The sequence below is a fragment of the Pseudonaja textilis genome, chromosome 2 (assembly GCF_049901715.1).
Source record: "Pseudonaja textilis isolate UNSWEBS1 chromosome 2, rPseTex1.2, whole genome shotgun sequence".
Classification (NCBI taxonomy): Eukaryota; Metazoa; Chordata; class Lepidosauria; order Squamata; family Elapidae; genus Pseudonaja; species Pseudonaja textilis.
The window spans coordinates 151,695,517-151,710,883 of record NC_141991.1 but is presented as its reverse complement, the minus strand read 5'-3'; the positions used below and the strand labels follow the sequence as shown (position 1 = coordinate 151,710,883).

The window sequence follows — 15,367 nt, the reverse complement described above, 5'->3', positions numbered from 1 at the left end:
GAGAGTTCAGGCAAAAGTGAAGAAAACTCCCCCAACCCCTCGAGGGTCAATTTAGCAGCCAATCAGGAATACAGATGTGGCCATGTGACATGAACTACATTTCCCAGATACCTTTAATTACATTTACCATGATGCATTCCCTTAAGGGGACAGCTCATAATTCTTAAGTAACTATCCAATTCCCATAGACTGGCTGGGACAGCACACTGATCCAATCTCAACCACACTCCCGTCTCAGACCTTCTTTGATTTAAATGTCTGATCTTATTATACCACAGGCATCAGCAAGTATTTTCCTAAGTGATCAGCTCAGCTTGATTTCAGGAAATTTTAGCTGCCTAGGTTTAGTTATGGGAGAAGAACTGGCTGTTTCCCATCCATTTTAGGAATCTAGAACCAAAAGCAAAAATGTAGACATTCAATACCTGGGGGGTTAAACTAGGGGGAAATAATAGTATTTGTTGACAGGATATTAATGTCAGTGAAGGAATACTAAACTGGTAGAGAATCCCAGAAATATGCTACTAAATTCTCTTTCCTCTTCATGCTAATTTCTTTAATCTCTTCACCCTTGAAATTTAGTTCCCACCCTTATCTAGAGGATTCGTGGCAGTAATTACAGGTTTCACTGAATCATAACAAGTGATTAGTTGAGGGCAAGTTGTCTTTTCCTATTTGTCTTCTCTACTCTCATTAGGAGAATTATATCCTGGTACTTAAAGTGTAAAGTTTTTACTTTTTAAAATAAATTTCTGTTTAGGACTATAAATGGATCAGTAGCTGTTTGTTGCTGCTGGAGAAGAATGAAGAGTTAAACTTTTGAGGCTCACATGATAGTTTGCAAAATTGTTTTGCTAAAAAAGGAAAGACGCCAAGTGCCAGTGCCAAAATAAGCCAAGAGACCCAAAACTCAGAGAAGAAGACAAAGCAAAAGGAACTAATGTAGAGTCAAGGAGGCTTAGCCAGACAGTGCTACCCTCTGAGTGACTGGATTTTGTTTTGCTAGCTCATTCTTTTGAGGCTTGGGTGCATGAAAAAGGAAAGTGAGTTGTCTCGATGCTCAAAGCTACTACAATGGAGAGAGGGGAGGGAATTGTGAAAGGCAGAAGGGCTACATGGAAGCATGAACTAGGAATGGAATAATGCAGAAGTAGTGGAGGAGGCAAGGCAGCACTAGTTGGAAGGGAGAAAAAACCATGGGTAGGGGATGCTCTGCCAATCAGATCCATTGCCATTTCCCCATTTCACACATGCTTGGGCTTCTGTAAATATTTAGAGTCTCCATCCATCAGGAAACAAAACTGGATGCCCCCCAAGCCCCTCAAGGTGGAAAAAATGACACAATTGCTTCTTAATACCATCAGGCTGACATCAGCATCCTTGGCAGGTGGCGATTGGCCACGCAGCCTAGCCAATGGAAGGACTCCTCAGACCGGAGGAGGGGGAGAGTGTCAGAGCAAAGAGTTTTTAAACTCTTGCAGGGAAAGCTCTGGAGAGTCAGACCTGACGTGCAATCAGGGAAGCAGAGAACCGCACTGAGCAACAACACCACACGCCCCCTCCCCGTTATGTCTGCAACACATTTCAACAGGGGCCCAGCCTACGGCATGTCAGCTGAGGTCAAGAGCAAGGTAAGATGCTAGGTGTTTGTATATGTGTGAGAGAGGGATTTTGAGTACCCTGTGGAATGGTACTTTTTAAAGTCCAGGATCGGGCTGAATTAATCATAGGACTGGAGAAGTGCAAAAGACTGTTTGCCTCTATGAAAAATCCAGGCACAAAGGGAGAGAAATGCCCTGCTTTGGTGCAGCATTCCAAGCATTTCACAGACATTCTCTCCTTTCAGTCTCCATATGTCAAAGTAATGTTCTCCTGTATCCGAATAATTACAAGCAAGAGTGGACTGAGGCTGGGAAAACTATAGAGTAAACTTTGGAGCAGGCATAGAGAGAATGGAATACTGAAAAAACCTGTTTGTACCCATGAGCTGCATTTTTACTAATCCTATGTCTGGAAAGTTATGATTATACCCATTTTAAGATACAGCACAATAGATATGATGCAACTTTTGGCCCTCAATGGTACAGAAAGAGAATTTATACTTGAGGGTTCTGATTCTCTGTTTCAAGATATTTATAAGGTCTGTTTGTTGAACACTGAGAGGATAGCTTTTGGTCATGTGAATAAACGTTCCAGCCAGTTTGTAGCTGTGCTTTAAATATTAAGTAATGGCCTTTGAATGCAACAAACCTCACTTCTAGACAAAGCCCAGGACTCTGCATCAACAGATAATTCCAATCCCTGGCCCAGTGTCATCCCACCCCATGAGAGTTGTTCACTAATATGAACAATATATTAGGGCAGCACCAGATTGGGGGAATGCTGGGCGCTTGTCATAATTACAGAAGCAGTTTCAAAGAGATAAATATAAAATTGTTTTTTATAGTGAGTTCTATGTTAAGTACACAGAACTTAATTCAAAATAAGTCAACTTTAGACTCTGATTGCTGTTGATCTTTTTATTGTTTCCAAAAATTAATTTCGGTGTACTCAAGTTGGTATATGTGGAATCCCAAGCAGTATTGCAACAAAGGCAGGGGTGGGATTCTACCAGTTCGCACCTATTCGCTAGAACCGATTGTTAACATTCTAAGCAGTTTGGAGAACCGGTTGTTAGAAGAAATTACTGGCCTAATCCTGTAAGGAAGGCAGGAAGGAAACATTCTGGTGTTGCTTACAGAAACTGCCTCTCCGATAACCCTTATTACATTCTTGGCAGGACGAGACTTCCTGTCTCAGGAACATCTCTGGAGTTTTTTTCCCTTCCTTTGCTGGTACTTTGTTTGTGTGGAGTGACCATTCAAAGTTACAATGGCACTGAAAAAAGTGACTTATGACCATTTTTCACATTTACAACTGTTGCAGCATCCCCACAGTCTTGAGAGGCCAGGTGAGGAGATGCGTGTCTCGATGTGAGTGATATTGAGTTGGCCATGCCCAGCCAATAACATGACCACTAACCCATGTCCACCCAGTCACATGACCACCAAGCCATGCCCACCACCTAAGCCACGCCCACAGAACTGGTTGTTAAAAAATTTGAATCCCACCCCTGAACAAAGGATAGACCAGACTGAACTTTGGAGGTTCAGAGATGACTTTAACGAGTTTTTGCTATTACAATGCTTGCTTCTCATCTTAATGTATACATACACAGATTGCATACAGAGGTGTTTTGTACCTCTGTCTGCATAAAGTCTCTTCCTACAGGCCTACATCACATCAGTTAATTTGGAGGTGAGATTTGAGAGGAGAGAGCCAACAGGATTCACATGTTTCTTGAGAAATGTTGGCCTTTCCCTTGCTAGAGTTGTTTAAACAGAAGCCAACAGTTCATCTATTGGGGATGGCGGAGTAATAAATTCCTGATATAATCAAGGGTTTGGACTAGATGATCCCCAAGATCCTTTTCAACTATTATGTTGTATGATTTTATGAATGTGCTATTCCATAAGTCATGTGTTCCACCCCATAGAGGCTGAGTAATTATGGCTTAGCATGTTCAGGGAACCCTGTTACTTTTTCTTGCCTCTGATGCAGACAGAATGAAGGGATTTCAATGGATTAGCTAATGCTCATAGAGTGCTTAAAATGGATTAGCAAAATAGCGGGAAGCCCAGGAAGCCATGATGTGATGGAACTTCCATTTGCTATCCTTGACTCTTCCCTAAGTGAGGTAGCCACTTCAGATTATTGGTCTGAGGCGCCGTTTGGAAGGTAACAGAACACATAGAGCTATTACTTGAATTGTGGGGAGAGACAAACTTTTAATTTTGGGGGGACCCTTAGCTGCTATTTTAGGTGGTTTCCAGAAGGGAAAACATAATTAAAATAAAAGAAACTGAGGGAATGGCCAATGGCATCCCAATACCCTTTCCTCCCACCAGTACAAGTGCTGCATAGTTACAATCGAGTAGAAAGTTTCCCTGCAGTAGATCAACCCCAGACTTGTGTTCTTCCTTTCATTTTATAATTTGTGAGGGAAAGCTTCATCGGGACTATGAGGATTGTAGTGAAATTATTAGGCAGGAAAGTGTCCTACATTTCTGTCCTTTTAACTTAGCCTGACTGTTTGAATCTGTGTGGGGAGCACTCATCTACAGACCTCCCTGGATGTAAGAGCATCTGTCCAGCTCTGATCAGAATATCAGATACTGAATAGATACTGTCCAGAAAGTCAGTGAATATCAAGACTTGGCATCTCCAACTGACTCCCTAATCGGTCAGGAACAACTCAGGAATGTCTCCTATCCCCAATCACTGAGCTAGATGGATCACGGCTTGGCTGGGGATGAGACAGCTTCCCTAGCAGTTCCTCATCGATTAGAGAGAGCAGAACCTCTGTGGATTGGCCAGGAGGCCCCAACTTCTCTCCTGGTGCCCTGCCTTTCCCATGAGGGATGGTTCTAGCCAAAGACCAGACTCTTCCCTCCCCCTCCATGGCTCCTCTCTAGCCTGCGTTCCCCACTGTCTTGCTGGAGTCTCGGCAGCAACAGACTCACCATATATGGTCAGTTTTGGGGTTTCTTTGAAGGCTAGTTCTAAATAAGGGCATGGCTGGGCAGGGTGTACATTTTAACAGACAGCAGAGGGGCTGCACTGAGATACCAGGTAAGAGAAACCATCAACATAGCCTTCACACACGTTTGTAGACATATTTATGTGTGCATACACACATTTACACACACAGAGATATATAGACAAAGGTCCATCCTCCCCTTCATGATATAAACACCCATACGTAGCCATCAAAATGAATTTTTTTTTTTGAATTCTGGAATAGGAGAATCAGACTTCCTGAAGGAGAAGTGGTACCTTTCTCCCTTTCATCCTGTTAGTTACTCTGAAACATTACCATCATTAATTGCATTTTTTTTTCTGTTCTTAAGGAAAAATCAATATCTTTTCAGAACAATTCTGGATCCTAAGATCCTAAGATCCAGAATGAATTTTTAAAAAGTCATTTGGTTTTTAAAATACCAAACTTTCTTCCAGTTACATAGGTATCTGGTGCCCTGTGCACATATTTTGTATTTTGTTTCAATCTTCATCTCAAACATCTGCAAGCAAAGAAGCAGATCTTAACACTTTCAACTGATGTAAGATTTTGAAATAACTGAATTCTATAATTCTATAGAATTTTCAGGGAGAATAAAAAGAAATCCACTAAGAAACCACAGAAAGAACAAACTTAATTAAAATTCAAATATCTCCAGTTCTTTCAAACATCCCCATAATAAGAAAAAAAAAAACATGGAAACTTGCATGTTTTTTTATCATCAGATTGTGATTATTGTCTTTGTTGCTCTTTTCTGCACTCTTTCTAGGGCCTCAGCATCTCTTTTTGTATCTTGGTTATCAGAACTGAATGCAATATTCCAAGTGTGGTCTAACCACTGCAGTATAAAGCAGTACTGTCACTTCTCAAAATCCTGATGCTATTCTTCTGTTGATGCAGCCCAGGGCCACATCCGCTTTGGGGTTGTTGGGTTTTTTTTTTTTTGCAGTTGTAGCACATTGGTGGATCATACATAAGATACCTAGATTTCTTTCACAAGTGCTAATGTTGAGCCAGATACTGCCTATTCTGTACCTGTGCATTTGGTTTTTCCTGCCTATGTGCAGGACCTTATTTTTCTTACCATTGAATTGCATTTTGTTGGATAGGATCCAATACTCAAGTCTGTCAAAATCCTTCACTTGAGTGTATCTTTCAAAGTATTAACAGTTCCGAACAGCTTGGTATCATCTGCAAATTTGATGAGTTCCCTTTCTATCTGCTCATCTAGGTTAATTATGAAGATGTTAAAGAGTACTGAGTCCAAGACAGAACCTTGAATTACCCGACTCCATGCTTCCCTCCATGTCGATGTAGGACCACATGCTGAGTGCAGTTGGTCAGCCAACTGCAATTCCATCGGGTGGTGGTACTGTCTATCCCACATTGTAGACTGTGGCCTACTTTATCAAATGCCTTATTGAAGTCCAAGTATACTATATTCACAGTGTTTCCTTATCCACTAATTTAATCAGTTTAAGCAATAATATTTGTCTGGCATGATCTTCTGTTTTTAACAAGTTCATGCTGTCTTCTATCACCCTGCTCATTTCTAAGTGCTCAGAAATCTGCTGTTTTTTTTTTCTAGGATTTTCCCAGGAATTGATATCAAGCAGATTGGTCTGCAATTTCCTGGTTCCACTTTTTGTCTTTTTTTGCAAATTTAAACCACATCAATTCTTTTCTAATCCTCTAGCATTTCCCCCATGCTCCAGGAGTTCTGAAAAATTTTATTCCGTGTATCAGAGGTCACATCTGCCGGCTCCTTCAGAATCCTGGGATATAAACCATCTGATCCGTGTGATTTGAACTCATCTAAAATGGATAGGTGTTCTCTTACAATTTTTTTGCCGATTTTCACCTTGTTCCTGTTCCGTCTTCCACTTTGGATAGGCTGGCCTATTTTTTCCTTATGTGTAAAGACAGATGCAAAGAAGGAATTAAGCAGTCCTGCTTTCTCCCTGCCATCACTTCTTGTAATTTTCTCCCATTAGTAGACAGATCATTTACTTGATTTTCTTCTTATTTCCTACATAGCTTCCCAGGCTTTATCCTTGCAGATTGGACTTATTAGTTATATGTCCCTCTGTCCTTTTTCTCTTTCAGTTTGTCAAAGAGTTCTTTATGCAACAGGCTGATTTCACCTGGGTGTCTTTGTTTTCCTTTCTCTGTGGTATTGTGTCAGATTGAGCTTTTATAACCTCATTTTTCAGAGTTTCCCAAGCATTTTGAGTTGCTTTCCCCTTTAGGATTTCCATCCATGGAATTCTTCCTAATCTTTCTTTTAGCTTGTTGAAGTCAGCTCTCTTAAAATCTATAACATTAGTATAACTTGATTCGATTTCCTGTGCCTGCATCATGGCAAGTTCTAGAATGACATGGTCACCATCCCCCAAAATTCCCTCAACCAATTTATCCCTATTAGTAAAACTTACATTAGTATGACTGACCCTCTAGTTTCTCCTCTATCTTTCCCTAACAAAGTTGTCAGCTGGGCACTTCAGGATCCTGTTTGATTTCAAACTTGCTGCAGAGTTTGCCTCCCAGATGTTGTCAGGGTAGCTAAAGTCTCCCATTATTAGTGGTGTAATTCCTGTACACCTCAATTTACTGATTAGCTAAAAGTTAATCTATTTCCTCTATTTGGTTAGGTGGCCTATAGTACATAACCTATAACAATATCATTTCCTTTTCCTGTAATATTCACCCAAATACTTTCAAGAAGGCTTTCAACCTTGGTAATGTGAATATTTCTGTAGAGGTGCAGTAATTCTTTACATCCAATGCAACCCCTCCTCCTCTTTTGTTGGGTTTGTTGCTTTTGAACAATTTATATCCTTTTAAAATGTGTTTCGATCATGGGTTTCATCCCACCAGGTTTCAGTAAAAGCAACAATATAGTATCTGCTGTTATGTACCAGGATTTCTCTTTGCTTGTTCCCCGTATTTTTAGCATTAGTGTACAGGCATCTGAGCCCTTTATGCTGACCCTATATTTGTTTTCTGCATCTTCTGTTAATGTACCTGAGTGGCCCTTTCTTCTCCCCCCCCCCACCCTCTTACTCGTTGTCTGCAGCTGGCAACAGAGTCCTAGGCTGCATTAACAGAGTTATAGAACCAAGACCACACAGTGTTAATACCACTTTATAATGCCTTGGTAAGATCATACTTGGAATATTGTGTCCGGTTTTGGTTGCCACAATATAAAAATGATGCTGAGACACTAGAAAGAATGCAGAGAAGAGTGACAAAGATGATTAGGGGACTGGAGGTTATAATGATATAGGATTGCCTGCTTGAGCAGAGAGTTGGATTAGAAGACCTATAAGGTTCCTTCCAACTGTGTAACTATTTTATTATGTTATTCTGATTTGTTTTCTTAGGGTTTATGATTTAGTTTTGATCCTAAAAAATGGTCTCCTTCCCCTTCCAGTTTTACTTTAAAGCCCTTCAGATACACTGAGCCTGTTGTTTTCCAAACACATTCTTCTTGGTCCTTACAACAAGGCTAATCGGGACAAAGCAACAAGCACCCATGGAATGGCTTATCTAGAAAATGTCCCTAGACACAAATCTCTTGGTGATTTGTGGTGTCTGATTCAGAGGGATTCGCCTCTTCCTTTATTAACATTACAGACATTATGAAATTTTGATACTGTTGCCTTCATTTTACCAAATGTGGCATGACCCTAGCTGTGGAACAGAAGAAATGAAAGTATTAGAGATGCTTTTAAGAATGCAAGAGAAGTTTCTAGCACAATGTTTACAGTGCTTGGCATGAGAAGCTGCTATTGGCAACATTTTTGCTTGATATCCATGACTTGCAATTGTTTGCATCTATGAAGCTGCTGTCAGAGATTGTTTGGAATACATCCCAATCCAGACTTGCTTCCCCTGCTTAGATCAAAAGCAAAGTTTAAAACACAGTACAGTCTGTGACAGGCATTCCTATGAGAACAACGTCCCATGAACACCATGTGATAAATTCAGATAATCAGCCACAAAAGCCAAAGCTTCCAACAGTCTTGCCTGCATTTCTTGTAGCTGCACAACCTGGAACCCATAAATTAGTATTTATTGCCTCTATAAAATCATACCCAAGCCTAGTTTGTACAAGGGACTATCACCACACTAGCTGATTTTTCAAGCAGTCCCTTCAAAGTCCCCTTCTAGCTTTTGGAGTAGAGTCCAAGTGTTCCTTCTGCATCATACAAACATTAGTACCAATCAGCAATATGTGAGGGACTATTCAAAGCAGGGGTTGATGGTAAAGGAAGAAGGTGTTTGAGACAATGATTGTTTGGGCTAACATTTTTGCAATAGAATTATACAAGTGGCAGATAGAAATGTCAAACTATGTTAACTGCATATAAAGAAAATTTGTATAAAATGTTTTACAGATGGCATTTTGCACCAACAAGATTCGCGAAAATGTATAAGGATAGATGTCGCTAAATGTTGGAAATGTAATCAAACACCTGGTTCATATTACCATATGTGGTGGACCAGAGGTGGTATTCAGAAGGTTTTGACCAGTTCTGGAAAACTGGTAGCAGAAATTTTGAGTAGTTCAGAGAACTGGCAAATACCACCTCTGACTGGAGATTTTACAATATCCTGCCACGCCCACCAAGCCACGCCCACAGAACCGGTAGTAAAAAATGTTGAATCCCACCACTGTGGTGGACATGTCCACAAGTTAAAAGATATTAGACAAAAATACATACCTGGTTGGAAAAAATGATAAACCAGCATATAGACATGAAACCAGAAATATTTTTATTGGTCATTCTACCAGAAAAATATGATAAAGAGACTATATACTTGACTTTACATGTATTAATTGCAGCTAGAATTGTATGTGTTCAACAATGGAAGTGTGATGAGATCCCGACAGACGGGAAGGTAATTCAGAAAATATTAGAATGTGCAGAAATGGATAGACTAACACTTACTATTAAGGACAAAGAAGAAACTAAAACTTTTTGACATGGGACTTATTTTATTGATGGCTAGACAATAAAAACAGAAGTTAGAAAGAAAGGGACATAAAAAGGATAAGTGTTAAAATGGAAATTTGTTAAAATGCACAAACAGAATATTATTGTTACTACAATATTAATATTATTGTGATAAATGTTATTGTAAACAACTTGATTATGATCACCTAAAAATAATTGTACCCAGACAACACATCATTTGATTGAAATGGAATTTTATACATTATATTAATAAAACAAATAAAACTTTAAACAAAAAAAGGGGAAGAAGGTGTTTGGCTTAATAGCCAATTCTTACTTGGTATCACTAAGTTGCTTCTCTCTTGATATGCTGGTATTCCACAATCCTACCATATGTGGAGTGCAGACATCTGGAAAATGAGTAGATAGCTGGAAATAATTAGATGTTTTTTACAAGAATTTAGTACCTCTAACAACATCTTGATTTCTGCATTCAACTATAGTAGCTCTATTTTCTCTTTTAAAATATTGTGAATATGAGAGTGGAAGAATTACATTCTAGTTATACAATTTAAATTTGATTTTAGAACTGATTGTTTGATAGTTGTAAGCTTGCACATTTACCCAATTAATTATTTTAGAATACATAATCCAATATTCAAAATTTCTTCCAGGAATTAATATGTTGAAAATAGACGCAACTGCTATATTCAGCTTCAAACTGTAATCTGTATGGATCAACTTGACAGTTGAAACCCGAGTTTGGATTAGCCACAATACAAATTACATACTTCCACATAAATATTTAAACATCCTTAACAGCAGAGGCCCGTATCTTTATTCATGGATCTAAGTTTTTACATAGATAAGCTTCATTTTTTCCCTTTAATTCACAGAATCCTGGGTACACATATTTGCAATTGCAACTAATTTCTGCAGTATTCAGACTGCATGAGTTGTGTCTATTTGCGTAAGGTCAGAAGAGCACTTCTGTTATTTAATACAGGCATATCAGACACTTTCTGCCCATGGTATGCTTTAGAATTATTTCAGGCACCAGCTAGTTTGTATGAGAAGTTCATGATATTTCCCAGGAGATTTCCCTTCTCTTGGTTCTTAACAATGAGACTGACTAATTATGTCCCATACTTCTAAATAGCCTCCGCCTCCCAGGGTACAACTGCAAACACTCTCTAGGCATTTTAAGGAAAGTACAGCTCCCATAAAGTTTGGAAAGTTCCATGATTTTGGGTTTAAAAATGCTAAGAATTTAGTGATAAATAAATCCAAATCCAAAATATTTGAAGCATTTAACTTTCATCACTCTAAATCAAAACAGTGGAATGAATACTCACTTAACATGAATTTGATTATTTCTTAATGCTTATGCTTCAATTTTTGTAAGTGCTCCATATGCACCAAAAGATAAAAAAGCTAAAGTACATGATACAAAATGAAAAAGGGAGAGAGACAGGAAGAAGAAAGCAAGCATTTGGTTGAACAACAGCTGATATTTTAGCCATAGTAAAATTTAATGTAGAAATTACAATATAAAAATATAAATAGCCATGGATCTGATCTCAATGATATATTTAACTTTTGTTGGAAGAGCAGAGGGGTACTTCCATTAAAATATAGCGCTATCTTGATTCTGTGAGACATATACGTATTTTTTTTTCCCCACAGCTTTTGAGGTTAGTTTATTTATTTGATTTATATAGCTGCCCATCTCACCAAAGTGACTCTGGGCAGCTCACAACAGTTAAAAAATAACCCAATAAAAAGTTGCTAAATAGATTTCCCTTTTGATGTTCCTAGATCACCTTCTGATAAATCCAAATCTAGCTATATGATAAATTCCTATAATTAACCGAGAAAATAAGTTTAGCTGACTCACATGAACAAAACAAGACACACATCAAAATAGAATCCTTAACATTGTTTTTTCCAGTCTAATCACTATTACATGTATAGATAACAAAGGAAAGTGTAATGTTGGGCACAACAGTGAAAGCTGTTCTAATAACGTAAGAGATAAAGTGCCAACACTGTGCTACTTACTTTCTTCACTCTTTTGTTTCTGTAACAACTAGTTCATTCTCTGAGAAATATTAAAAAGGAACAAATAAGTGAGTCTTGACCACAGGCTTAACACATAGTCCTCCATTTGCTAAACTTCCACATAAGTCCCACCTCTATTTAGCTAGACCTGATCTTTGAAACATCCCAACCAAGAGATAAATCTTTGTGGATCTATGACAAGTATGCCCTCAATTTTTCTCCCAAGTTTGGTGAATTCCTTGTAGAGGGGACACAACATGTTTGGATTGGCAGAATTCCCTGGCACAGCCAATGGTATGAAACTGCCTCATATCCAGGGAGAGGAAAGGCCCAAGGAATGCATTTGAGTTCTTGTTCTCAGCTAAGGCATTCATGCCAAGCACCAAGAATGGAGAAGAACAGTGCTGGGCAATCAGGACGTCACTGAGATCAAACACAGCCTTCCCTTTTACATAAGATGAAATAGAACAGCTTGCCTTTTCCTAATTACTTAGTCTCCTAATAGTGGCAGTCTTACTTGGGGAAAAGTTATAGTTTTGCTAGGAGACAGCCAGGTCTCTGGTTTATATATTCCTTTCTAGATTTATATCGATCTTTCATATCTGATCTCTCCCCTCTAGTTTTTCCTAATTTCAAGCAACTTTCCCTGTGCTTTTTCTTGAGAATGTTTATACTTGCTTTTTAATTCTTCACTTGAATTTAAGTACTAAAAGAAGTTACTCTTCTGTCTGTGCCCTGTAATCACTTTGTGTTATGCATAACACATGCAGATGTTTGCTCCAAGCCAGACTCCAGAATGTTTATTCACAAATCACACTCCAGAATGTTGATTTGTATGTTACTTTAACACTTTAACACTTTTCCTTTTTCAAAAGTGAGGAAAGCATATCTGTAACTAATTTTTCAGCTCTAGAGACTGACTGACTGATTGATTATGTGCCATTGAGTCATTTTAAACTCAGAGCAACCAGATAGATAGATTTTCTTCAGGTCTCCCAATGGTGCCCTCACTGTCATTGTAACTGTGTCCATCCATTGCTATTGGATGTTCCCATCTTCTCTTTCCTTCCTTTTTTGTTGACATGAGGGCCTTCTTCAGAGAGTTAGGTGTTTGGGTATGTGTCCAAAGCAGGATAATTTGAGTCTTGTCTTTTGTACTTCTTACGAGAACTCTGGGCTGATTTGTTCAATGAGCCATTGGTTTGGGTTTTTTTATCCATGCTATTTTCTGGAGTCTTCTCCAACACCAAACTTCAAAGACATCAGTGCTCTTCCTGTCCTGATTATTTAAAATCCAATGTTCACTTCTACTAAGTGTCACAGGGAACACCATTGTTTGCCTGATTCTGATCTTTGTAGGTATAGACACATCATGGCATTTGAACATCTTTTCCATGGCTTTTGTGGCTGCTGTAACCACAAAAAGTGGTAGTCAGCAGCACATTTCTTGACTGCTTGTTCGTTTACTTTTGGCAGAAGCTATCCACTATTTTATCTTTTCCACAGAGAAGTCACTATGTGCCATGGAGGATTCCATGACTATATTGTAAGAAATCCACCAGGCTTGCTGGGTATCTTGGATGGCCACATCTTACTTTACCCTCTGTCTGAAAAGATGCAAATTCAGTTTAAAAATAATGAATCATAAGAAGGAAGACCAAGAAGCTGGAAGCCCCTGGATAATAAACTGAGCAGGCAGACAAATTACACAATGGCTATAGTCATCACACGGTATAAATGAGATTTTATAGCATTTTTATTTCAGTTTTAATAATTTTTAAATTTAAACATATAGAATATATAATGGTGCAGCCACCATTATATATTCTATAAGGAACATTCAAGGAATATGGAATATACACAGGAGATACATTTCAGAATGTCAGTAATGACTAGCTAGATTGCTAACCATATTTTACTACAAGGCAGATATGCAAAGGATTTGTCATTAAAGAAGAACTTCATCACAAATGTGAGTTATGAGGATACCTGATGAACCAATAAGTGTACTTTTGTTATGGACGTCTTGTTGAGTTTATCTATCTGCTTCTGCACAGCTTCAAATCCACTACTGTGCAGAATACAGAAAAGTAAAAGATGGCTATCTCCTAACCCATCTCGTAGTGATAGAAAGCAGCTGTCATGAGTTAGGGAGTTCAGGCAAAAGTGAGGAAAACTCCCCCAACCCATCAAGGGTCAAATTAGTGACCAATCGGGATTACAGAATTGGCCACGTGACATGAACTGCATTTCCCAGGATACCTTTAACTACATTTACCATGATGCATTCCCTTAAGGGGACTGCTCATAATTCCTAAGTAACTATCCAATTCCCATAGACTGGCTGGGACAGCACAATGAGCCTCCTAATCAGCAGTTTGGAGAACTTCTGCGGCCAGGATGGGAGCAGAAGAAAATGTCAAGGAGCAGTTGCATTTTTGTTGGAGGCAGAGTTTCAAGTTACTTCTTAGTCATGAAAGTGGTTGGCTGGCCAGCCTTGGATTAGTCCCCAGATCTGCAAATCTGAATTCTTAGATGATTTACATATATCTTTTAGCAGAGGTTATCTAGGACTGAATCTGATGTCATGCTAACCTCTCCATCGGCTTCCAAGCTGTGTTCAGCTTTCAATTTCACCTTGTAAAAACAGTTTTTCTTTCACTGGAGGCCATCTATGAATAAGCATATGGATATCCTTCCTCAGAGTCAAGGCCATTCTGCCTATTTTATCTAATGTATCAAATAAAGCCTTTTCCCACAAAGTTTCAAACTATAACTAGTTATTTGTCCAAAATTATTTTTTCTTCTTTATCTGTTATATCAAATAAAGCCTTTTCCCACAAAGTTTCTATACCAGAGTATAGAAAAATTAAACAGAGTTGAACCTAACTATTGAAAGTAGTTAGGTGGCAAATACTAAGGTTGCCATCTAGGCTACTTATTTTTTTTTAAATGTGGTATCAAATCATTTCTGTATTGTTTCCTAGAAAATATCATGGATGTATCCATGAAGACATTCCAGAGGCAATCTCAACAAACTGCTGCTGTTGATTAATCATGGGTCTTATTGGCATCTATGACTTTGGGTATAGATGTGTAGAAGATTATTCCATGCATACTATAATACTTAGGTCTTCACTGAATTGTTTTGGGTTCTTCCACATTTGATCTTGTTTTTATGTTTTTACTTCAATAAAGATTTATCTGAAGACAGCTGATTCGTTATTGAAGAAGCAGCTGTTTGGGAATTCAGGTTCAAACCCTAAGAATAGGATGTAAACGATAACTGAAAGAAAATATTTGTAATGTAGAATATTATTAATTAGGTTATGTGCCTGCCAGTCAGGCTCTAGTTCCTATTTTCATCTTCATGGTCAGCCAATCCTGACCCAATTAATTTCTCGCCCCATTATTAATTATACTTACTATTATTATTGTACTTTTGCAAATATTTTTTCATCTCCATTTTGGTATGAATGTTCTCTGAATTATGCTGTGTGGAACACAAATGTAACTTAAACATTTTTACAGTATTCTGCAAGCTATTTTCCACTGCCACCAAGGTTTTCCTCTGCAGGACCTGTATCCTGAACTGAATAGAGCCACAGGCTAAATCCATATTCAGTGCTCACAATCAAATGGTTGGATATGTTACAGTTTTTAAAAAATTCATATACCCAAATGTGCTTTGGCTAGGGATGGCTAAAAGAATCATATTAAAAAATTA

At 38.4% G+C, this 15,367-nt stretch overlaps 1 protein-coding gene across 1 annotated transcript in view; it reads left to right on the top strand.

Annotated features, from left to right (window-relative positions):
* Positions 1-1,492: 1,492 nt before the first annotated feature.
* The window catches only part of CNN1 (calponin 1), a 34,465-nt gene continuing 20,590 nt past the window's right edge, over positions 1,493-15,367 (top strand). Inside the window, exon 1 of the mRNA XM_026716708.2 lies at positions 1,493-1,631. Within this exon, the coding sequence (XP_026572493.1) occupies positions 1,569-1,631 (63 nt within the window). The 5' untranslated portion in view covers positions 1,493-1,568. The remainder of the gene's footprint in view (positions 1,632-15,367) is intronic.